At 38.3% G+C, this 25323-nt stretch overlaps 1 protein-coding gene across 5 annotated transcripts in view; it reads right to left on the bottom strand.

Annotated features, from left to right (window-relative positions):
• The window catches only part of NR6A1 (nuclear receptor subfamily 6 group A member 1), a 219634-nt gene that overhangs the window by 36344 nt on the left and 157967 nt on the right, over positions 1 to 25323 (bottom strand). For all 5 annotated transcript variants that reach the window (XM_045790965.2, XM_045790964.2, XM_045790968.2 and 2 more), the window contains one exon: positions 1253 to 1495. In XM_045790965.2, the coding sequence (XP_045646921.1) occupies positions 1253 to 1495 (243 nt within the window). The remainder of the gene's footprint in view (positions 1 to 1252; positions 1496 to 25323) is intronic.

Raw genomic sequence — 25323 nt, 5'->3', positions numbered from 1 at the left:
AACCCCTAGAACCTTGCTGAGTAGATTTGATATATATATGCTGTCTTATTTAATCCTCTAGAGAACTCTGAAAGGTTAAATATTATCATACTATTTTAAAGGCAAGATAATTGAGCATAAGAAACATAAAGCAAACTGCCCAAGGTCACAGAGCTAGTCTGTCACCAACCTCTGTCTCCATTTTTCTACTGAACTGTACTGTACTACTCTCTACCCTTTATGAGAATACTCTGAGTTTCTGACATTGGCCCTCTCCTCTTCTGTAGTCAAGTTCTCTCTGGGTGATTTCTACCCACTAAGAAAATTTTACCATCTGATTGCGAATAGTTCCACAAACTTCTACTTGAAGGCAGGACTTTAGCTTCAGTTCCAGTCCTACACATCCAAATTCCTTGGTGGACACTGTATGTGTCCTTCTTAGATACCTCAAACAATGCACTGCCAAGGCCAGCATTTTGCCCCACCCTGTTTTTTTAGCCTGATTTTTTTTCTGGTGGGGCCATTTACTATTAATCCAAATCCGCAACTTCAACTTCTGGTGCTGCCCAATACCCAGTATGTTATCAACTCCTGTCAGGTAAGCTTCTCCACATCTCCCCATCTGTGCCATTATTATTCCTGCCCCTCCATCAGATTCTTCTAAACTGGACTCTTCTAAAAACTTTCTAGGTGGCCTTTCTGCTTTCTCCACACCAATCCATTCTTCAAAGCCTGCCCCCTGGATTAACCCTTTTAGAATATTGGTTTTTCACATAATCTCAGGCTAATGGCTCTTGGAAAGCTTCCCAATAAATCCAAATTCTTCACCAACCTGGATGCAGATTTCTGGGCATGCCTAGCCTTTGAGTATGCCATGATTCTAGCAAGCAAAATGATACCACATTCAGGTGACATACTGCCCTTCTGCTTCTTCATCTAAAATTCCTACCTCCTGTCATCAGGCTCTGAAAGAAGAACTAATGGAGTATATTAATCCGAGTTAAGACTTGATTGTTAATTGGGGTCTTGCCAATTGGAGCCTGTGAATTCATTCTCACAGAATCTGTAACATCTCACCGGCCTTTCTCCCCACCTAGTCTGGGAAACCCCTATAGGCAGGCACTGTGACAAATCTGTTTTGGGGTTATGAGTACATGGTATAAGACCTGGCACACAGTGCAGGCTTGGGAAATGAAAAACTCCAAGGCTTCATAGCTAACCCTAAAGGTAAAGTGATGGTAAAGTGGGTAGTAGAGCCACAAGCACCACTCACCCTTCCGGTTCATCCCCATCTGGAGGCATTTGAGCAGGCGGCAGTACTGGCACCTGTTCCTCTGCTTCCGAGACATGACACAGTTCTTGTCACGACTGCACCGATATACCCGCTTGTTGCAAATGCTTCGCTTGAAAAACCCCTTGCAGCCCTCACAGGAGATGATTCCATAGTGCAAGCCTGTGGCACGGTCCCCACAAATGAGACAGGTTCGTTGCTCAGCCCGATCATCTGGAACAGAAACTGAACATATTCAAATTAGAACACATGGAAATAATGGCTGTAAGCCTGCAGTTCTAAAACAAGCAACCTTGCTCTGGGAAGATCAAGAACATCACTCTTTCCAGGATAACTGGCAAATGTGTCATTTTTAGAGCCTTTGTCCTAGGAACAGACCCTTGCATCTATCTGCAGATACCACAAACACAGCCTATTTTAAAAAATAACTCATGCTCCTCTCCCTGGGTTTCATCATCACTTGGACCAGTATCCAGGTCAGAAATTTGGGAGATATCCTCAACTCCTCTCTCCCCCTCACTTTCCTCAGCCACAGCCCATCACTTACTTCTACCCTGTAGAAAGGTGATAAGGGTTACTGATAATTTATGTAAGTGCCCAGCAAATGGCATACACCCAGTAAATGAAAGTTATAATTATTAACCAGTGAAGGAGTTTTAACCAGGCCCAGCCAGCCAACCAGTCTTCCACCTATTCAACAAATATACGTTGGGCAACTATTCTGTTCTACGCACTGTTGTAAAGGCATGTCTACGGCAGTGAATGAAAGTCCCTGGTGAAGCTTACGTTCAAGCAGAACATCTACTCTGTGTCCAGGCCCCAGGTTCGGTACTGGGTACTCAGAAATAAATCATCATGCTCCCCACAGTCAAGGAACTTACTGCCTCGCAACAAACAAGTTAGTCAAAGAGGAAATTCAGGCTGGAATATAACTCTCTAACTTCCTCTTCCCTCAAATTTCACTTACTCAGGATCAAGCAACCGCCAAAGAACAGGCATATAACAAAAAGTGCCCTGGTGAACTGCAATGTCAGATCTTGCTAGCAGGTACAAGAAACCTCCAAGAAAAGGTTTTGATCAGAGGACAAGGCAAGAAACCAGAGATATGAACCACACTCCTGAATAACAGGCAAGATATAATGATTAAGAACACAGCCCTAAGAATTTGAGAAATCCTTATTTAAACCCCAGTTCTGACACTTGCCAGCTGACTGAACTTGGGCAAATTAAGTTACTTCACCTCTCTGAATATAGTTTCTCTCATCTGTAAAATGGGAATTATAGCAGTACCTACATACATAAAGTACTCAGCAAAATGCTTGGGCTACAATGGACATTTAATAAATTACAGCTATTACTTTCACTACCATTATTATCCTAACAGGTCCACGCTTAATGTGATAATAACATTCCTGAAAGCAATGTTACAGGAGGAGCATGGCAGTACATGTAGGAGAGATGTAGAGAAGGAAAGAGACTAGCATTTAGGCAATCTTTATTATATGTCAACTTTGAGATGTCTTTATGATCCCTATTTGTAGTAGGCTGGATAATGGTCACCCAAAAACATCAGGTCCTAATCCCCGAAACCTGTAAATATTATCTTGTAAGGAAAAGGGATCTTTGCAGATGTGATCAAATCAAGAATCTTGAATTGGGAGAGTATTCTGGATTATAAAGGTGGGCCCTACTTGCAATCACACATGTCTTTACAAGAGAAAGGCAGGGGAAGATTTGATATAAATAGAAGAGGAGAACACACACAGTTGCATGCACTACACATGTACACACAGAGAAGATGATGTGAAAGCAGGCAGAGGGTAGCAAAAGCCAAGGAACGGTTTCCACTACTAGCTGGATGAGGCAAAGACTGAATTCTCCCCTAGAGCCTCTGGAGGAAGTGTGGCTCTGCCCACCTTTATTTAACCCGGTGATACTCATAACTTTTGAACTTCTGATTCCAGAACTGTGAGAACAAATTTGTGGTAATTTTTAACAGCAGCACAGGAAACTAATACACAACACTTTTTTCATAGAGGGAAACAGACATATATATTAAGGCTCTTGCCCAAAGTTACACAGCAAATAGCAGGTATGCAGAGAGAAGCAGATACAGGAGACCACACAGCTAGGGAAACAGAGAAAGATATGGAAAGAGGAATTGCCTAGGTTCTTGAGGACTCTATATTTCCTCGTTATAGACCTTTCCAAGCCTTTCTAAGGCTTGGATGAACTTCCTAACTATGGGCAAATTGACATAACATGACAAACTGACATTCCCATGTCTTGTAATACAATACCTTCTTTTTTCTTTCTTAAGCTAAATGAGTTTTTGTTATTTGCAACTAAAAGAAAGTTGGTTAAAATATAAAATGGCCCTGTTGTAATAACCATTCTTTTTCTTTTCCTTTTAAAAATGCAAAGGAAAAATATATTAAAAAATATAAAGGAAGCTCAAAGTAAACATTAGAGCAAAGTTACAATAGAGAATTAAAAAACTAAACCAGGAAAGGCCAAACAGGCAAAATGAATGACATAATAATAGTGCTATGTGTGGGATGGGATTTCCTAGAGTGTTGGGCTTGAGTTGATAAAAGGGCTTAGAAATAGAACATGGAATGCTGTGAAAAAATCTAGATTGGATACAGAGAATTTAAATTTTCTCATTTTAAATTCAAACCTTCAATATTACATATAACCTTTCTATATATATGGTATATATACCTCACATTCTACCATATATAGGATACATATCACATATACATATATATACACACATTAAAATATAAACCAGAAGTCTACTAGAATAGACTTAAAAATAGTTATAATTAATCAATATCTAGAAGAACCAGACCATCTCTTTCTCCCTTTCTTCAGAGCTATGACTTCGCTGAGTACCAACTATAACTAAGCACTGTGCTTTGTGCTGTGTCACATAATTCTCATAATCCCAAAGGTGGATACAACTGCTATTACTATTTTTGTAACTGAGAAAATGGAGATCCCCATAAAAGTTAAGGAACTTGTCCACTTAGGAAATGGCTGACCCTAATCTGCCAACATCAGAACTGAAGTTCAGTAAACTCTTCAGTAGCACTCGTATGGCATTCTGTGCGGCATCTGGATCCAGAGCAAAGGACCCACTGAACAACAATCAAATACAGAACTATTAAGAATCTGCTTATGTCTGTAACACTGCTTGTTCTTTTCGTGAGCACTGAAGAGGGCACAATGAGATCAAAGACAAGGTGGGACTATTTCACCACCGATGGGCACAGACTGGATTCCCTTTGAGTCTTATGACTGCTCCTCTTCCATAGCTATTCTTACTGCCATGTTCTGTTTCTATAAAGAGCACTGGTCTATGCCACAGACCAGGAACTAATTCAGAAGGAAGTCTCTCAAAGGTACAGGAGAAAGGCCCTCTCCCAATCAACCGGGAAGCCCCTCAAAGAAGCATTTTACAAATTTCCCTCATAACATGTGGGAAAGGATCATAAAAACAGGAGAAGCTATTGCTAACTGACCACTTGGGTACCAGATTCCATGCCAAGCACTTAACATGTTATTGTGGTGAATCATAAAAAACAAGGTACCCTTATTTTACAAGAGGAAACTGAAGCTTATGAGATGATACCACTTTCCAACAGTCACCAGCTAGTTAAGTATGGGAGCTGGGCTGGAACCCCCAAAGTCTATGAACCTAATCATCACATTCTGTGGCCACAGCAAGGCAAATCTATCTATACTCTATGCAGGTAAGTCAGGCCCTTCCCTACTTGGGAAAAAAAAGTTAAAAAGTCAAGCCTTTTGTAAATGAAAAATTGAAGCAAAATGTCCCAGTGGTGCCCTGCCAGATGTCAGATATAGATTTCTGCATCTCCTATTCTTGTGAAGGACTTGAAGGATACTTAAAGCATGTTTATATTCATTATCTCATTTGTACCAGGTCAGGACAAGGATTATTCTTATAGATACCACAAAGAACATTTAGTGGGTACTAATTGTGTCCCATGAAACATTTAAGAACTTTTTACATGGATGGCCTTACTATTCATCACAGTAACTGAAAGGTATCATTATCCCCATATTACAGAAACCTGGAATGTAAGAGTTAGAAAGTACCTTAGAAAATGCCTTGAGCAGACCTTTACCCGAGGCATGAATTCCCTCTAGGATATCCCGAAACAAGGGGTTGCCCCACACGTCTTTAGTGACTCAATAAGGTACTTCATTCATTTCATTTTAGACAATTTTAATGATTCAGAAGCTTTTTCTTACAGTGAGCCAAAGTCTGAAGCTTTCCCCACTGTCGAGTTATGTGCTCATGGGCAAAAAATAAATGTATACTCTAACCTTGTTCATATACCAACCATTGAGAGATTTAAAGCTAAGTAGGGTTCCCAATTGTAATTTTTTTCTTCTCCTATTTCTTAATGACTCATATAGTATCAAAATCTCTTAAAAGTATCCAGAACTGAATGGGGGGGTGGGGTGGGGTGGTTCTTAATATAATTTAAGACTCAATTAGCTTTGTTTATATGTTTCTTCAGCTATCAATTCCAGTAAACAAACAGTACTTTATAATTACTAGTGCTATAAAATGCCACACATTTTATAATGGGCAAACTGAAGCTTAACGAGGTAAAGAACTTTAATCTTGATTATGCAACCAGTCAGCAGTAGAACTGGAATTAGAATTCCATACCTCTTATTTCTAATCCCCCCTACATTTAATTCATATTTGGTTCATAGACATCTAAAGCTTGAAGCATTTATCACATATACTATTAACCCATGAAGTTTTTTTTTTGAAGATTTTTTATTTTTCAAGTAATCTCAACACCCAATATGGGGCTCAAATTTACAACCCCGAGATCAAGAGTCGCATGGTTTACCAACTGAGCCAGCCAGGCGCCTCAATCCATGTCTTTCTTACTCCATTCTTGGGAAGGTAAGTGTTGAACCTGAAGGTAGGATTTTGTGTTTGTCCTTGATTAATTTTATCTTTATATAATAAATTTCGTATGTCATTCTGGCCTATTGAAATCTTTAGGGATCCAGTCCTGCCAGTGTACTAGTTATTTCTCCCACCTCCTTCTTTTCTCCATGTATGGTATTAGATTATTTTCATTTCCATCCTTAAAACAATACAGAATGTGGCCTTCCGGCAAGCTGTTAGAGCCCCTTTTAAAATCTGACTTAATCATTAGCATTCTGGAAATAGATGCTCAATTAGCTTTGTCTCTTAATTAAAGTAGACACTCTAGTCTGGCTTGCATTACTACTCTATCTTATTCTTAAGGATATCATGAACGACTGTGTCATGTAACTCACTGAAATTTCAGATTCGTTACAACATCTACAGCATTCTGACGAGTGAGACTAACACAAAGGAAATGTTCATAACCATTCCTAACTCAGCACTGTTAACCTATCAATTCCGTGTCATTAATCTGTATTATTCTACCTAAAATACAATGGAAAGAAAATCAGGCAAATAGGTACTTCAAATTGGAGACTATGGATCATAGTAACTATAGTACTCAGAAATCAGTAAGATAAGAGACAGAGAGGAGTTGATGAAAAGCTGAGGATTTGAAAAATGATAGGTATTTGAAACTCTGAACAAGTAGTTTGCTATCTGCAAAAACAGCAATGGGTAAAAAATACTATAGGAGAGTGAAGACTTTCTAATTTATCAGAGAAGCTGAAAGTTTATCTTGATCAGCAGCACTAGAAGGACTCAGATAGTGAACTTTGAAAATTCCATTTTCTACAAACAGGAGCCCAGACTCCTTAGAGAAATGTCTGATTCCAGGTCTGAGTGTTGTTGTGCTACCTAAGACTAATAATGGGGTCATGTCAAAAGGATATAGGAAACAACATAAAAGTCTCCCACTGGCCTAAAATGGAGCAACATATGCACCAAAAAGAACATAAAAATCAATGCATTCACAATCATATTAAAAAGAAAAACCTCATTAGTTACCATGGAGGTTGCTAGGACACCAATTCATTATTCTGAAAATTGATGTATTAAGGGAAAAATCAAACATTAAAAATAAAAACAACTGGAATTTTTCTCTTGCCCTTGTCCCCAAGAGTAAAAGAAGAGAGGAGGGTGGAAACTAAGACAGTTTTTTAAGAACTTTAAACTTTTAAACTTTAAACTTTAATTGAAAAAACTGAGATTAGGTGAATAGATCAGCCTGGCAGTCAAGAGAATGGGGTTGGATAGGGAGGTCGAGTTGATCTCAGTGCCTCTGGCAAGGTAAATCTCAACCCAGGGATGGAAAGGAAAGAAACAACTGTCAGCTCTCCAAATCTCTTGAACATAGGCAGTAGAACATAGAGACTTAAGAACTTGGGCTTTAGAGTTAGACTCTTGGGCTCAAATCTAGGCCATCAATTGCTAGCTGTGTTACCTTGGAAAGTTTCTTAACCTCTCCAGAGGTACCTCAGTTTCTAGTCTATAAAATGTGGATAATATGGTACCCTCTTCAAATAACTGTTGTGAGAATCAAGGAATTAACAGATTGCCTATAAATGACATGGAGCTCTAGACTCCTCATGGTATTAGAATGAAACAGCTTTGTAAACTCCTAACTACTGGACACTTTTTTTTTAAATTTAAGATTTTATTTATTTGACAGACAGAGACAGTGAGAGAGGGAACAGGAGCAGGAGGGTGGGTAGAGGGAGAAGCAGACTCCCCGCTGACCAAGGAGCCCAATGTGGGGCTCCATCCCAGGACCCCAGGATCATGACCTGAGCCGAAGGCAGATGTTTAATGACTGAGCCACCCAGGCACCCCATTACTGGACACTATTATTGCTTAACTGCCTTTTTCTTTCTTTTTTTTTAACCTAAAAAAAACTTTAAAATCAGTCTGGTGGCAGGAGAAGGTAATGACAAATTTCCTAGGAGGTGAGGTTTTTTTTAAGATTTATTTATTTATTTATTTATTTATTTATTTATTTATTTGACAGAGAGAGAGACAGTGAGAGAGCAAACACAAACAGGGGGAGTGGGAGAGGGAGAAGCAGGCTTCCCACTGGGCAGGGAGCCGGACGCAGGGCTCGATCCCAGGACCCTGGGATCATGACCTGAGCAGAAGGCAGACGCTTAACGACTGAGCCACCCAGGTGCCCCAGGAGGTGAGTTCTGAAGTATGATTACCAGTTAGACAAATGAACACAGAGGAGGGGACAGGAAGAAGAAACACTTGGCATATAAAGTCGTGTCTTAAATGGAGCTGGAGACCTCTCTCCAACTTGGGTTCCCTCTGAAAAGAATCTCATTCCTTTCTAAAACAGCCAATATAATTCATTATGTGTTATCAAGGCTATCAAGATGAGTTACACAGAAATATCCACAGATCTGTTATCAGGTTATATGCTACCCCTCCATATGTAAAAAAGTCATGATCTCCCCACAATTTTGTTCCTGTGCAATGTTCTAAAAGGAGCTTGCTGGTTATTCATGATAAATTAATGTAACCATACATAAGCAATATTAGAAAAAAGATAACATGCTTCTCTTTGCTAGTTTTCCAAACTTCAGGAATAGTCTTATGAATTTTTTAAAAAGATTTTATTATTTATTTGAGAGAGAGTGAGAGATAGCATGAGTGGGTGAGGAGCAGAGGGAGAAGCAGACCCCCTGCTGAGCAGGGAGCCTGACACGGGGCTTGATCCCGGGACTCCAGGATCACAGCCTAAGCTGAAGGCAGATGTTTAACCGACTGAGCCATCCAGGCGCCCCAAGAATTTTTTTAAAACCAGTAATTATTCTAGTGCAGGTAACAGGAACTATCATATTAAGTTTGATTTCTTTAAATTTTAACACTCCTGCTGAGATAGGTAAGGGTAAATGCAAGCTCATTTGGGGTCTTTATGGACACAGATTAATTTTTAGAGGCAGATATGTCAAATTCAAATGAAATAATGAAAATGATGAATAAAGCAGCTGACATGGTTGGTATAGAAAATCAATAATAATATGAATCAGGTACAGAGCCCTAGAACATCTCTTCAGAGCACCACCACCAAGTGCCTGCTCAAAAAAATGAATGTTCCCATTTCTACATCATTTAGCAAGAACAGTAAGTAAATGAGAACAAAGACATTCATAAACTAATCTGCTTATCAATCTGACCAGAATTTTACAATACTTAGATTCTTGTTCTACAAAAGTGGGAGGACCCCTCAGTTATACGTTACACTGCAGTTAAGCCTCAATCACAGACATTAACAGTAACATCTGCACCATGATTGCTACAGAGAAGATACTCATTTAGTTGAATAAATGAACGAAAAATGTAAAAGCGTAAAAAGTTTGAAATACATTGGCTTGGTAGTTAAGACACACTGAGTATGAATTCCAGCACTACCACTTCCTAGCTCTGTAACTGTGGGCACATGCCTCAGTTTTCATCTGCAAAATGGAACAAGTTCTGTTCTTTATGTATCACATATAACTCACTCTTTCCTCACAATTCTATGTAGTAGATACTACTACCATCTCCATTTTGCAGATGAAAAAACTGAGACACACACAGAATAAGAAATACGCCCAAAGTCCCCTACCTGATAGGCTGGGGAGCCAGGATTCTAAGCAGACAATGTTGCATGAGGATCTGAGACCTTTCACACTAAACTATCCTGCTGAATACAATGCCTAATATATCGTAAACACACAATCGATGTTAGTTGTACTACCGTTGTTAAAGATAAGTTTTCTGTAAGATTAGAACTGATAAAAATTTGCAACTTTATGAAACATTTTGGAAAGTACTTTGTTAAAAAAAATCCATCTCAAACAAAAGCAATAAATGGTGCTTTAATTTTTAAAAAGTCTTTGATAGATTTCAACATTATTGTTCAACTCTTAGCATACTAGGAGTAAGAAAAAACTTGTTTAATATAATAAAGGTTATCTAAAGAAACCTATACCAAATATCATACTTAATGGTGAAATGCTTATAGAAAGTTTTTCTTTTCAGATTAGAAGTAAGACAAGGATGGTCTATTGTCAACACCTTCATCCTACAGTGGAAGTACTGGAGGTTCTAGAACACACAATGAAATAAGAAATATACAAAACCATGTTTCTTTTTTTAAAAATAATTTTTATTTTGTTATATTAGTCACCATACAATACAACAAAACCATATTTCTATACCATCCACAAAGAGATGAAATTTTTAAAAGATGCCACTTACAACAGTATTAAAAAAAAAAAAAGATAGGATGCAATCCAATAAAGACATGTAAGATCTCTATGGAGAGACTGTAAAACAATTAATATAAAATATTTCTAAGATAAATGGAGGAAGATTTCATAACTGGAGAGGAAGACTATGCTCACAGATTGCAAGTCATCATGTAAAGATTAATAAAGTGAAATCCCAACTCTGTGTGTTCATGTATAGCTTGAGCTAATAGTAAAATGTAAATTGCAAAAAAACAAAAACAGCACAGATATTTAAGAAAAACAAGACTTTACCATACATCCATATTCATTTTAAAGCTACGGTAGTTAAGATGTGTTTTATTGGCTCAAGGATAGACAAAGAGACCAAAGGAACTGAATGAAGACATACCATACCACAACATAACTAGGCATATTATGGATATTTAATTTATGACAAAGGTGGCCCTGCAGAGCAGAGAGGAAAAGATAAGTCTTTTCAGTGAACAGTATTAGGACAATTAGATAACTAGTAGGAAAGAAAATTAAACTTGACCCTACCTCACACCATGCAAAATATTTAATTCCAACTAGACTGAAGACCCAAATACCAAAAGCAAAATAATATGCCTCTCAGAAGATAATTTAAAAAAAAATCTTCATGATCTTGGGTTAGGAAGAGATTTTTAAAACAATCCACAAAAAGCACTAATCATAAAAGAAAACTTTAATAAAATTAGACTACATTAAAATGACGAATGTTCAGAGAGTGAAAAGCCAAGCCACAGTGTGCAAGAAGATATATGCAATACACACAACCTACAAAGAGCTCACATTCAAAATATGTAAAACTATACAACACTGAGAGAAATGCAAACCAGTAGAAAACTGGGCAAGAAACCTGAACGATCATTTCACAGAGGAGACCTTCCACATCATCAATAAACTTAAGATGTTCAAACCTATTAGTAATCAAGGCTATGCAAATTAAAACCACAATGACATACTAATGGCTTAAAAAAAAAAAAAGACTTCAAGTTATGGTGGCAATTTGGAAAAACTAACTTTCATATGTTATTGGTAGAAGTGTGTATTGGTACAACTACTATATAAAACAGTGAGTCACTATTAATGTTGAAGATATACCTCTCTTATGACCCATTCCCAGATATATATGACCCAACAGAAATGCAGGCACATGTGTATGAATGGACAAATTTGAGGATCTTCATAATGACAAGCTTTGTCAAAGCCTCAATTAAAAATAACCCAAATATGGGGCGCCTGGGTGGCTCAGTCAGTTGAGTGTCTGCCTTTGGTTCAGGTCATGTGATCCTGGGGTCCTGGGATGAGCCCCACATGGGGCTCCTTGCTCACTGGGGAGTCTGCTTCTCCCTCTGCCCCTCCCTACCCCTGCTCATGCTCACATTTGCTCTCTCTCTCAAATAAATGAAATCTTTAAAAAAAAAATAACCCAAATATTTATCAGTATTTCTAGAGATGAACAGTGTCATTCATACAATGTAATACTGTACAGCTGTAAATGTATTTGAACTACTGCAACAACATGGATGACTAGCAGAAATATTGTTGGGTAAAAGAAGACAGATCGAATAAAACCCCCAAAAAACAAACCATTCATAGGATTTCATTCATAGTAAGTTAAACCAACAACAACAACAACAACAACAAAGGCTCAGACAGTAAAGAGACATATAGTGAGAACAGTGCTGGGGTGGAGAGGAGCTTTTGAATCCTGGCAATGTTCTATTTCTTGACTTGGGTGATGCTTGCTTTATATTAATTTATTAAGCTGTAAAGTTGTGTTTTATGTACTTTTCTTCAAGTGTTACATTTCACAGTAAAAAAGTTGAAAACAAAAGATAACAGGGCACTTCAGGTAAGGGAAAGGAATCAGCAATGGCAAAAAAAAAAAAAGGGGAAACAAATGTAAGGTGTGTTTAGGCAAACTACATAGGTATATAATTAAGCAGAGAGGTCTTATAGAGGAATGGTCAGAGAGAAGTCTAGAAAACTGTTTGGAATAGACTGTAGTTTATTTTATCCTACTGATAAAAGACTACTGAGATTCTTAGGGGCACCTGGGTGGCTCAGTCGGTTAAGCATCTGCCTTCAGCTCAGGTCATGATCTCAGGGTCCTGGGATCAGGTCCTGGGATGTAACCCACATTGGAGCTCCCTGCTCAATGCGGAGTCTGCTTCTCTCTCTCCCTTTGCTCCCCCCCCCCGCCCAACTTGTGCTCTCTCTCTCAAATAAATCAATAAAATCTTTAATAAAAAAAAAAGACTACTCAGATTTTTTTTTTTTTTTTTTACTGGAGATATATCTGGATCATAGTAGTATTTTAGGAATATCAATCTCACAGTGATGTGCAGGTTGTGACAAGATGAATGGCATGGGCATCTGGGTAACAGGAATGGGGAAAAGGTCAAAAATGACCTTGAGGTTCTACACCAATGTGGCTGTGAAAAATGTGGTATCACTAAAAGAAAAGAGGAAAGTAAAAGCTGTGTGAGGGACAAAAATCATCCTCTCTTTAGTTTTAAGAGAGGATGATAGGAAATATTCCAAAGGGAGTTATTTAGAGGACAACGATTAAAGCTAGGATGAAAAATCTGGGAGTCAACACATGGCAGAACTGAAGCTAGGGCAACAGATTATAACTCTCTGAGACAGAGGGGAAGGTAAGAAGTTAGGGAAGGGAAGTGAGATGACATAATCAAAGAAGATGTAGGTGGAATATAAATCCATGATTAAGAGAAAGATAAGAAACAAAAGGGTTTCATAAAGAAGAGTACTGTCAAATGCAATGCAGGTCAAAAAGTGTGAGGAAGAAGAAAAGGCTCAAAGGTCACCACTAATAAAGTTTTCAGTAAACTGATTAGAACAAAAATCATACTGAGTTAAAAACAGGTGAGTGGTGGGGTGCCTGATTGGCTGAGTCAGAAGAGCATGTGACTCTTGATCTCAGGGTTGTAAGTTCAAGCCTCACGCTGGTTGTAGAGATTACTCAAAAAATAAAATCTTAAAAAAATTTTTTTTAAGTGGTAAAGAACTAAAATAAGCAGTATTTTATTGAGTAGTGTCACTCCATTTAAAAGTAATAGAAAAACATTTTGTAGGAAGAAGCAACAGCTTTTAAACAGATGTGTATTTTTTTAACTAGAAGAGATTCATATGCATTTAAAGAAGATAAACATTAAAACAAAGGCTTTTTTAAAAGATTTTTAAATTTTTATTTTTTAAGACTTTATTTATATTTATTTGACGGACAGAGCGAGCGAGAGAGAACAAGCAGGGGGAGCTGCAGAGGGAGAGGAAGAAGCAGGCTCCCCATTGAGCAGGGAGCCTGATATGGGGTTCGATCATCCCAGGACCCCAGGATCATAACCTCAGCCCAAGGCAGACACTTAACTGAGCCACCCAGGTGCCCCTAAGATTTTATTTTTAAGTAATCTCTACACTCAACCTGGGGCTCAAACTTACAACCCCGTGATCAAGAGTCGCAGGCTCCACTGACTGAGCCAGCCAGGTGCCCCAAGAACAAAGGCTTTTAAGAGAAGAATGAACTATAATTCAGACATTTGTTCAAAATGAAAACCTGTATGAAAAGTAAAAAAATGTTTAACATTTAAATTTTTCTTATATATATTGTTTTTTATTAAGAAAAAGATAAGTTACTTGGCCATGGTCAGAAATGTTAAGTGATCTGCCCAAGGTCACAAGGTTAAGTCAAGTGATGGAGCTGTTTCAACCTTACTACTTTTCCAAAAACAGACCTCCCATTAAACCAAACTACCTCCTATAGAGGTAGGGTGCAGGAATAGGATGGCATATATCAAAATTGAGCCTCAGTGCTACTGCTGCCTTTTTTTTCCCCTAACCAAAGAAACAACAGGAGTCACAACAAAATCTATGAAACAAAGAACTAAATAGATGTATTCTTATCATCCTGTGAGTGATCACTTAGTACCTCCATATGGCAACTAGTTCTACTTTAATTGGGCTAAATATAGAAGAAAGCCTATTACAAAAATTTCTCTTAACACTCACCTCTCCTCTCAGCCTTACTGTTACAAAAATACCTCCCCCACCCCAAGAAGGACATTTTACTCATTCCAAGGGCTCAGGTTACGCAAATTACTATTGGAACTGATTTTTATCAAAACCTGCTTTTCAGACTGTGATGAAGGCCAGATTTAGGAAATGGAGAGTACAGCTGCTTACTTGGCCAAAATCATACTGACAACTAAGGCAATTTGGAACTTGCCTAGCTAAAAGGTATTTAAAACAAAGGGTATTTACAACAATTTCAACTGGATTACTGGTTCTAACTCCCCTGATCAGCTGCACATTCTTCTAAGTACTACGGACTCCACTCAGTTTCATAGGTCACCACCATCTGAAATGAAGTCCTTGAAATTAGTAGCAACAGGTACCCTCAAATTTTTATCTGAACACAAAGAATTTCAACAGAAATAAGTGAAAATCATAAGAATTCTCTTCTACTGCACATACCACTATAAAAATCCATTTCCAGAAGCCACATGTGGAGTACCTCAGAGGACATTTCTAAAAAATATTATCAGTTGAACGAAAACAAGTGAGCAATTCACAAGATTGTTACAGACTGAATGTTTAGGAGTTATCCTTACAGGTCAATGAATAAAAGATAGGGAGAAAGACAAAAGAGGGGTGCCTGGCTGGCTCAGCGAAGCACATAACTCTTGAACTCCGGGCTGTGTTCGAAACCCCTGATGCCTATAGAACTTACTTTAAAAAAAAAGAAAGAAAGAAAGAAAGAAAGAAAGAAAGAAAGAAAGAAAGAAAGAAAGAAAGACCAAAGAATATGTTACCATCATTAACTGCTTAGGCCTGAAAACAAAGATGAAATGGTTCACAAATAATAATTAGCTGAAGCCACAGGAAATGAATCCAGGGAAAATGCTACCTCATCATTCTTGGTGGGGCCAAGAAAAAATTCAGGTCCTTCCTATCTCTTATGTATAGGAATCTTCAAATTAGGAATCAAGTTTCTATTTGTGGTGAAACAATTTTTATATTCCTGTAAATTCAGGTTTTCCAGATGGAGATAAGAACCTGCAAATCTGTGGTTTGTCCTATTTGGATTGCTACTGGGAACTTTAAAGGATCTCTTATTCATTTAGGGGGAAAAAAACAGTTGGTCGAGCCTGGGGAGTCTTCTCTGAAAATATATAAATATATATTTAATAGATATTAATAGATAGCTTGGATCCACGTACTAGAGCTCTAAACAAGCACATATTTTTGAAGCTGGAAATATAAAGTAGACAATGATTCACTATGTAATAATTACTACTTCTTGCTTTTAATCATCTTGTGACATTTATTCACCAAATAAACCTTTGAGAGTTCCTCTGCACTCTTCACATGTACCTCAAAACATCAGAGGAGACAGACATCAATCCCATAACTTCAATACAGAGCAGTCAACACTAAACTAGAAAGAGAAGGCATACTGAGAAGTGGGTGATTCTAGTGCTAGATGAGGAAGCTGAAGGAAAGATTATCTAGAAGAGGTGTCACCTGAACTGGGCCTTACAGCAGAAGTATGTCAAAGGGAATTTCAGCCAGAGGGAACAGTATAGGCAAAGAGGCTTGCTGGCTGTAGGTATTTAAACATATTTTAGAAGAGTGTGGCTATCTGAGATAGAGGGAGGTGAGGAAGGCTTCACTGAATTCTAGAACATGTAATTATGGAGTTAGATTGACTTGGGAGTCTTCTGTAGGGAGGCTGTAGGCATGCATGAGACTGCCAGAAGGCAGTGTATGGTAAGAGAATAGAATCTGTAATAGATAACTTTTGGGTTGTCTTCTCAGCTCACACCAATCCTCTTTTCTTTGAGAACAGCCATTGCTGTGGCCTGTAAGGCACCAGGTTTACACTGCTAGATAAGGTGAATGGAGCAGAAGAGATAATGGCTACTGCTAACTGGACTACAAAAAGACAATGGCCCAAGTTGGTTCAATGAAATTCTCTGTTTTCAAGATTTTGTAATGAGGCACAAGGATTGCTAGCTTGTGATGAGCCTGGAACTGTGAATGTGACTGGTGAGATGGCCTTGTTCCAGAAAAGGAGAGGATGAGGATGTTCATCTCGGTGGTAGTGGTGGTGATGAGGGGTGGGATAAAGTGAAGCAGAATTATTACATAGTGAATATATACCTCATGACTTCATAAGGGTTGAGAGCAGTTGCTACAGCTCCTGAAGCTTAAATATGTAATTAAAACATACTGGTCTCAATTCAATCTGTGGACACTCCCAACCTTAACAAGCCTACTTCCTCCCTTTTCCACCAAGAGTTTTACAGCCTTTGGAGATTAATACCACTAGTCTCAACAAGTGAGTTACATAGTTACATAATTTCTAGTCCCTTTATCATACTGGTCATCTGCCTTTCCCTCCGGACATGTTCCGGCTTCTAAGGATCATATGAAAATAAATTGTTCAGAATCTACTGTGGCTTGGGGCGCCTGGCTGGCTTAGTCGGTAGAACATGCAACTCTTGATCTTGGGGTTGTAAATTCGAGCCCCACATTGGGTGTAGAGATTACTTAAAAATAAAATTAAAAAAAAAAAAAAAAAGAATCTACTATGGCTTGATGAGTACAGAACAGAGAGGGGGTCTATACTTCTTACCCCCTTTTGTATACTATGTTTTATTTTTTTTCTAAAGATTTTATTTATTTTATTTTAGAGAGAGTGGGAGAGAGAAAGAATGTGAGAGCAGGGGGAGGGGCAGAGGGAAAGAATCCCAAGCAGACTCCATTGAGCGCGGAGCCCAATGCAGGGCAGGATCTCACTACCCTGAGAGTTCATGACCTGAGCCAAAACTAAGCATGGGACAGTTAACCGACTGAGCCACCCAGGTGCGCCTGTTTTGTCTTTTTAAAAGATTCTTTAATTTCTTTAAGTAATATCTATACCCAATGTAGGGCTTGAACTCACAAACCCAAGATCACGAGTCGCATGCTTCACTGACTGAGCTAACCAGGTGCCCTGCTATATTTTTAATTAATATAAATCTAGTCTATCACCTTTAGGGCAGTTGTAATGTATTTGTTAAAGTATACACTATATGACTGTATAAAAAGATGATGGATTAGTATTATTGATGAGTACTAAGTATATAAGAACGCCAATTTCTCAGCCTTTTTTTTTTTTTTAAAGATTTTATTTATTTATTTGACAGAGATAGAAACAGCCAGTGAGAGAGGGAACACAAGCAGGGGGAGTGGGAGAGGAAGAAGCAGGCTCATAGCGGAAGAGCCTGATGTGGGGCTCCATCCCATAACGCCGGGATCACACCTTGAGCCGAAGGCAGACGCTTAACCGCTGTGCCACCCAGGTGCCCCTCTCAGCCTTTTTTCATGTTTGGCTGCTAAGCTGCCTCATTCACATCCTGTAATGGCAAGCTTAGGCCTTGGCACCAAATACAAGACTTTGTTTATTGCCTTGTTTGAGTCACCCCAATGTCCTATTAAGATGGGATGAGCTTTTCCTCCTAGCTTTGGATCATCAATAGAAGCACAAGACCCACATTCCACATCTGTACTTCAGCTTTTATGCAAAATAGGTAAGGATTAAGCTAGGCTATGATCTTAGGCTGGTCATTTCTCTATATATCAAAAAACAATACAGTAAGTATAATTTCTTTTATCAAAAGTTTTATTTTTTTAGCTATGTTTTTATATTTATACTCCCCTCTCCAAGTTTTACTGAGATGTAACTGACATATAGTACTATATAAATTTAAGGTGTACAGCATAATGACCTCACTTATATATACTGTGAAATAATTACCACAAAACCAGTGACTAAGAGGATGAGTCACGAAGTCAAACTGTCTGGATTCAAATCTCAGCTTTTACATTTATTAAATGTATGGTCATCTTGCTTCAGTTCCCTCATCTGTAAAATGTGGATATGCAGGATGTGTATCACTAGGTTTCTGTGAGGACTGAGTTAATACATGTAATGTGCAAAATTCCTGACACAGAATAAATGCTCAATAGGGATGCCTGGCTGGCTTAGTCTGTAGAGTATGTGACTCTTGATCTCGGGGTTGTAAATTCAAGCCCCACGCTGGGTGCAGAGATTACTTAAAAAAATAAAATCCCTAAATAAATTTTTTAAAAAGCTCAATAAATGTGAGCTATTATTATCACTATCATCATATCATCACTAGTTTCTCTCAGGATATTCATCAGTAAAATCAGGTCAGTGATTCCCCCTGAAAACTTCCTATGAGGACTAAATAGGAATAGATAAGAAAGTGCCCTCTCTACGCTAAAGTTCAGGGTGCCTGTGAAGAAGGATGGTAATTCACCTGAGTAATGTCTAACTCCGGCATGCCTGGGGCCTGCTGGGTTTGCCTACCAGTGAGGTAAAGATAGAATAGCTTCACATATCTGGCAGCAGCATGCTTGCTCCCCCTTTTATCTACCCGCAGTTTTGGAGATTACTACTTGGGTCAGAGAACCCAAAATTTATTTACTGAGCTTTTGTAATAAATTGTCCTTAAAGTTTTCTATTTGTATATTTTATTTTTACTGTAATTATAAAGTCAAAAGCAAAAGCAACCCCAGCTTTGCATTCTAGCTAGTCACTATTTTAGTTGTGCGACAGTCTCTCTGAGCTTCAATTTCCTTATCTATAAAGATAAAAATATTCATTTTACAGGACTGCTGTGAAATGAAGGGATTAAAATATGTAAAAGACCTATAGAAATGAAGATGTGGATCAACAAATGTACTTGCATTTTATTATGTTATGGTTATTATTTCTCTACCCGGGGTCCATAGCTCTTTTTAGAAATATCTTCCATGGGGCACCTGGCTGGCTCAGTTGATACAGCATGAGACTCCTGATCTTGGGGTTGCAAATTCAAGCCCCACATTGGGAGCAGAGATTACTTTAAAATAAAATCTTAAGAGAGAGAGAGAGAGAGAGAAAAGAAATATCTTCAATGAATTTGAGCTTAATTTACAGGTCCCTATTAGAGAGGTAAAAACACACACAGTGCAATTATACCAAAGAGCTAAGCCAGAATTGTCAAAATCTCCTTTAGGAAAGTATGCATACACAAAATTGTCTTTGCCTTTATTCCAAAGAGACTCCTGGGGACTCTTGTTATAGTGTAGCTTTCAACTGTTAAAATCTTGTGCTTCCACTGTCAAACACTGAATCAGAGACTGGTTTGGCTACTGAAGGTTCCACTGATGAGGGTATTGCTGACTTTGAGAGTTGATGTGTTTGTTATTACATATCTTGCCATTTGTGTCTTCTCTGATTTACTTGATCCTGGATAATGCAGTCATTAAATTTTAAAACCACAGGGGGCTTTAGAAATATACCAGAGTTCCTCATTTTCACTTTATAGATGGAGAAACTGAGGTCCAGAGAATTAAAGTAATTTGAGCATGTTTGCATTAGTAACCTCTACACTACAGCTGCTTCTGCATTTCTTTTGGCCTTTAGATGACCTATCTATCTACAACACTCAGTGGCTGCTATTCTGGATCACATGAATTTGCATACCAAACTTTCTATTCCAGTAAACTGGTAACTCTTTGCAGAAATTGGGAATACTATGGAATCTTGAGTGTTACAGTGTTCAAAGCAACTTTCTGAAATTTAAATATCAGAACTGAATATAGATGGGCCCTCAGAATTGCTATATAGTTCCATACTGAAATCCTTAAAATATATATTAAACTCTATGTGGGCCAGCACTTTATCTGTCCTGATCACTGTGGGGCCTATCCATGGAGTTTTACAAAGTCAAAGTACTCAGGAATATTTGCTGAATGAATGGAAGAAATTGGACAAGCATCTGAATTCTTTCCTTTTTGAAACACTTTCCTCCCTTGGCTTTCAGAATACCACTCTCCAGGTTTTCCTACTTTCTCTCAGACTACTAGTTTCTTAATCTCTTTTACTGAGTATTCTTGGAACTCCTAGATATTGGCATGTCTTCAGGGGTTAGTCCCTGGAGATACTTTCTATCAATATTCTCTCTGTAAAGGACTCAGTCTTCCATCTATATTGTGATAATTCCCCCAAAGTGTACTTATTTAACCAAAAACTTCCCTTGAGTTTCAGACTTCGATATCTAAACTGCCTATTTAACATTCTATTTAGCTTTCTAACAGGCATCTTACTTAAATTTATTCAACGTAATTCTAGATTCTATTTCTACCTCTTATATCACCATGTTTCTTAAGTAATCTTCTTCATCTTACTAACTGAAACCAATATCCATTAGCTGTTCAAGCCTAAAATCTAGGAGTCACTCTTCAGTCCCTTTACTCTATTTTATATTCCATCATCCAAACCATCAGCAAACCCTATCAGTTCTCCCTCAAGAACAGATCTCAAAACTACTCTTCATCTCCACTACTACTAGCACTACTTTAAGCTCTTACCATCTCTCACTTGAATGACTACTTGGTCTACTACTGGTCTCCCTACTTCTTTTGGTTCTTATTAAGTTAAATATACACTTACCAATGACCCCTTGAGTCCACACTTAGGTAATTCATCGTAGAAAAATGAAAACTTAGGTTCAAACCCAAACTTGTACATGACTGTTTATAGCAGTTTTATTCATAATCACCCCAAACTAGAAATAACTCAAATGTCCTTCAAGAGATGAATACCTTAACAACCATACAGTGAAATACTATTCATCAATAAAAAAGAGAATCAATTATTGATTGATGCAGGTTAACAACTCAGATGAATTTCAAAGGCATTTATACTGAGTGAAAGAAGCCAGCTTCAAAAGGTTACATACTGTATAATTCCACTCATATAACACTGTCAGGAAGATAAAAGTATAGTAACAGAGAACAGACTGACCAGCGTTGCTAGGAGGCTAGGAGTAAGGTGAGGTTATGACCATGGAGGGATAGTAGCATGAGGGAGTTTCTGGGGGTTAAACTGCTCCGTATCTTGACTATAGTGGTAGTTCTACAAATCTATATTCACAGAACTGCACACCACCTCAAAAACTCAATTTTACTGCATGTTAATTTTAAAATAAAATTAAAAATTAAAAACAAAAACAACTAATGGTACTTAACCAAAAACATAATACTCTGGTCACTAATCATCAACTATTTCACCTAGATCTAAGTAAAACTATAATGAATATCTTAGTAAAAACATATACAACTTGCCCTAGGAAACTAAAAGAAAACTTTTAGTCTTAACTAGTGAAAGAGATATTATTAAGATAATATATCATTAAGATATTATTAAGACTCTATTTCTCCATTCATTAAAGAAATACAACAGAGTCCATTTCTGTTTGGAACATTCCCACAGAGCACAGATGGCCCTGGGCAGGGAGTATAACTTCTTAAAACCATTTAACCAAGACCTCTCCCTTTCAAAGGACCTGGTAATTTGTAACAAGGTTAAGTGAGGTTACAGCATATTCTCCCTAAATCCCAGCAGCAGTGGTGTACAGACTTCTAGCTCTGAGGCAGACCTGTGTTCCCTTCTAGCAAAGTACTGCATTAATCTCTTCAACATATTTGCAAGGGGTGGACTAAGAGGAATGTGAAGAGGCTCTCTTCTGCTCAACAGGGGTAAGGGCATCCATTCACAGACTAAAGCTCTCTCTAGGGTGTCCCTTGCATCTAGAACCTTTATGCGCCTTACTTATAACTCATGGGATACCCTGTCAGGTTGTTTCATATTACTATGCCTTCGCTCATGCGGCTCTTTCTGCCTGGGAGACCCTTCCACACTTTACCAGCCTGGCAAATGTCAACCAATCTCTCATGACGCCTTCCTGGGTGAAGTCTAACCTGAGAGCCCAAACAGAAACGAGCTCTCCTATCTCTGCACAACCTCTGTACCCTCCAGGATTACTATCATTGTTCCTTTGTGGCACTTACCAATTTATTTCCCTCTACTAGACTGTACGTTCCACAGAACAGGGAGAGATTCTTACTTTTTCTGCATCCCCAATATATACCAAGCACAGAGCAACCACCAGTGAACATCAGTTGACTGAAGTGTAAAGCTTCTCCACTTGCAAATCAAAGTGCACAATTTATAAGGACTCTAGATGACAAACTAGTGGGCCAGCCCAGATACCTTGCGCCAATGCTTAAAAGCTCAGTACTCACCTCCCTATGTCCCCTCAATTCTAAGGTCTTGGTGAAAGAGAGACCAATTAGCATGCTTTAAGTAAAACCATATGTTCTAGGAGAGTGGAAAATGTAGTTGCCACATTTTCCTTTGCCTTACCAAAAGGAAATCTTCTGACCAGATTTCGTTTGATAGGGCCAGAAAAGAGACATGTGCATTATTGGATATTCTCAAACTATTTGCCAAAAAGTGCATTTATAACTACTTCCAAGTGTAAAACAATGTTCAGAATAAGTGGTAAAGTCTCTCTACATTCATCACTAAGACCAAAAATCATGAAACTTAAACACGGAACATAAGCACTCTTTCACACACTATACACACACACAATTTTACTAACGTAGCCAAAGGGTTCTGCTTCCCTGAGGCACTGAATCAATACTTTCACAAAACTAGTACTCCTTCCCCCTACTCCTCCCTAGACATTCATCATTCTCTTACTTTGGGGTGAGACTAATGGTTGGTAGAAATAAAGAATGAAGAAACTGAATACAAACATTTTTCAGCATATGACATATGATAAACTTACAAAATTAAAACTATTCTATGGTGGGTAGTTTCCCTCTATTATCAGATTGGTAAGTTCATGGCAAATATTTTAGTGTACATGATTCCAAAAGGCATGTAGGCATGAGAGCAAAAGTGCTGAGGAAGAATTAATTTCCACATATTCAAAAGGAACCTAGAATCCTAAGCAATTAACAACTATCTCATGGCAAACTTAAAAAACAAAAGCCACCAATGCATATGAGTGTGTGTGCACATACATATACTCTTATGATAGTGATAAGTAGCCAAGACTTCTGTGACTAGCACCTGTTGGGTGCCAAGCTTTTCTCTTAACACACCTTTTCTTTCTACACTGACTCATGTGCATGCACTTTGGCCACTGGGATGGTGTTTATGTTTTCTTTCTTTTTTTTAAAGATTTTATTTATTTGACAGAGAGAGAGAGACAGCCAGCGAGAGAGGGAACACAAGCAGGGGGAGTGGGAGAGGAAGAAGCAGGCTCATAGCGGAGGAGCCTGATGTGGGGCTCGATCCCATAACGCCGGGATCACGCCCTGAGCCGAAGGCAGACGCTTAACCGCTGTGCCACCCAGGCGCCCCTATGTTTTCTTTTTTTAAATGTCCAAAACATGTATCTGCTGTAAATGGTTATTTAATGAACTGTAGTTAACATTTAATAAATTACCCATAACTTATCAGCTCCTCTGAAAAGCAAAGCTAGTTGCTGTAGCCATTACTCTGCGGGAACATGCTGAAACCTCACAAAAGGAAAATGTTTTTGCTAACAGTGAAACAGATGCAAACAGAGTAATGATGTTTAGAGGATTTCCCCACTTTTGACAATTGCAATCCAGGACTCTAATTTTACTATGTTAAGAAAAATATTTGAGGGGCGCCTGGGTGGCTCAGTCGTTAAGCATCTGCCTTCGGCTCAGGGCGTGACCCCGGAGTCCTGGGATCAAGCCCTGCATCAGGCTCTCTGCTCTGCTGGGAGCCTGCTTCAGCCTGCTTCTTCCTCTCCCACTCCCCCTGCTTGTGTTCCCTCTCTCGTTGGCTGTCTCTCTCTCTCTGTCAAATAAAAAAATAAAATCTTAAAAAAAATTTTTTTTTTGAATATTCTATTTTGGAGCCATAAATTTGAAGGAACAAAAACATTTCAAGAAATGTAGGGGGAAAAAAAAAAAGCTAAAGAAATACAGGGCCCCAAAGTGAAAACAATCCTTCTGCCAGTTTTGAATAATGCTTTTGCAGCCAAATGTTCCTTGTCTCCCCGCAATTGTTAATATCTGTTAAGCAGCATTAACATTATTTCCTCTTTGTGGTTCAAAACCGAGAGCTGCAGTTCTAATTTATCTGTGTTCCCAGGGATTAGAACACGGTAAATGCTCAATGAATTTGGCTACATAAATTATAATTTTATACACAGAGATCAGAATAATGAGCCACTGATAATAAGCTCTCAACCCCCAGAAGGCAGGGACACCAAAGATTCCAATAACAAAATTCCCAACTTTACCACTTCATGGTAAAGCTTCTGAGAAGGGGCTATTTAACATGGCTATGGCCACTGTCTTAGCATCTATTTATCTAGCAAACACATGGAAGGAGATGACCAACCTGATTATCCTTCCTTTCCTGTTAATTACTTAATCTGTGTGTTCACTAAAAACCCATCCTCTCTCCTTCTTCTTCCAATGAACACAACTGTAAAAGATTCTCTTAGGGAGAAAAATCCACAAATTTTTCAGAGATACTCTCATTACAAATTATTTTTATTAGCCCAGGAATAGATTATTAGCACAGCAACTGGCTGTAAAGGAGAAGACTCAGAAGCTTGTCTCACTGGTTATACAGCATTTTCAAGGCTAAATTTCCAAAGGGCTCCTCCCTGAATGTTGTTCACTGAATGCAGGCATTGGGGGGCATGCAGGCTTTTCTACTTGGAATATTAAACAGTACCAGCCACAGGCTCACTCAAGAATCCTCTCCTTCCTAATCTCCCTAAACTTGTCATTCTATAAAACTCATTTCAATTTCAAGGCATGTTAAGCATGTGCTGGGCACTGTGACAGAGGTTCTCTTATTTAATTCCTATAGCAACCCTGTGAGATTGGTATTA

Source organism: Ursus americanus, chromosome 18 (assembly GCF_024610735.1).
Source record: "Ursus americanus isolate L20-20 chromosome 18, mUrsAme1.1.p, whole genome shotgun sequence".
Lineage (NCBI taxonomy): Eukaryota > Metazoa > Chordata > Mammalia > Carnivora > Ursidae > Ursus > Ursus americanus.
Note: the sequence above shows the minus strand (reverse complement) of the source record. Positions and strands in the feature narration are given on the sequence as shown.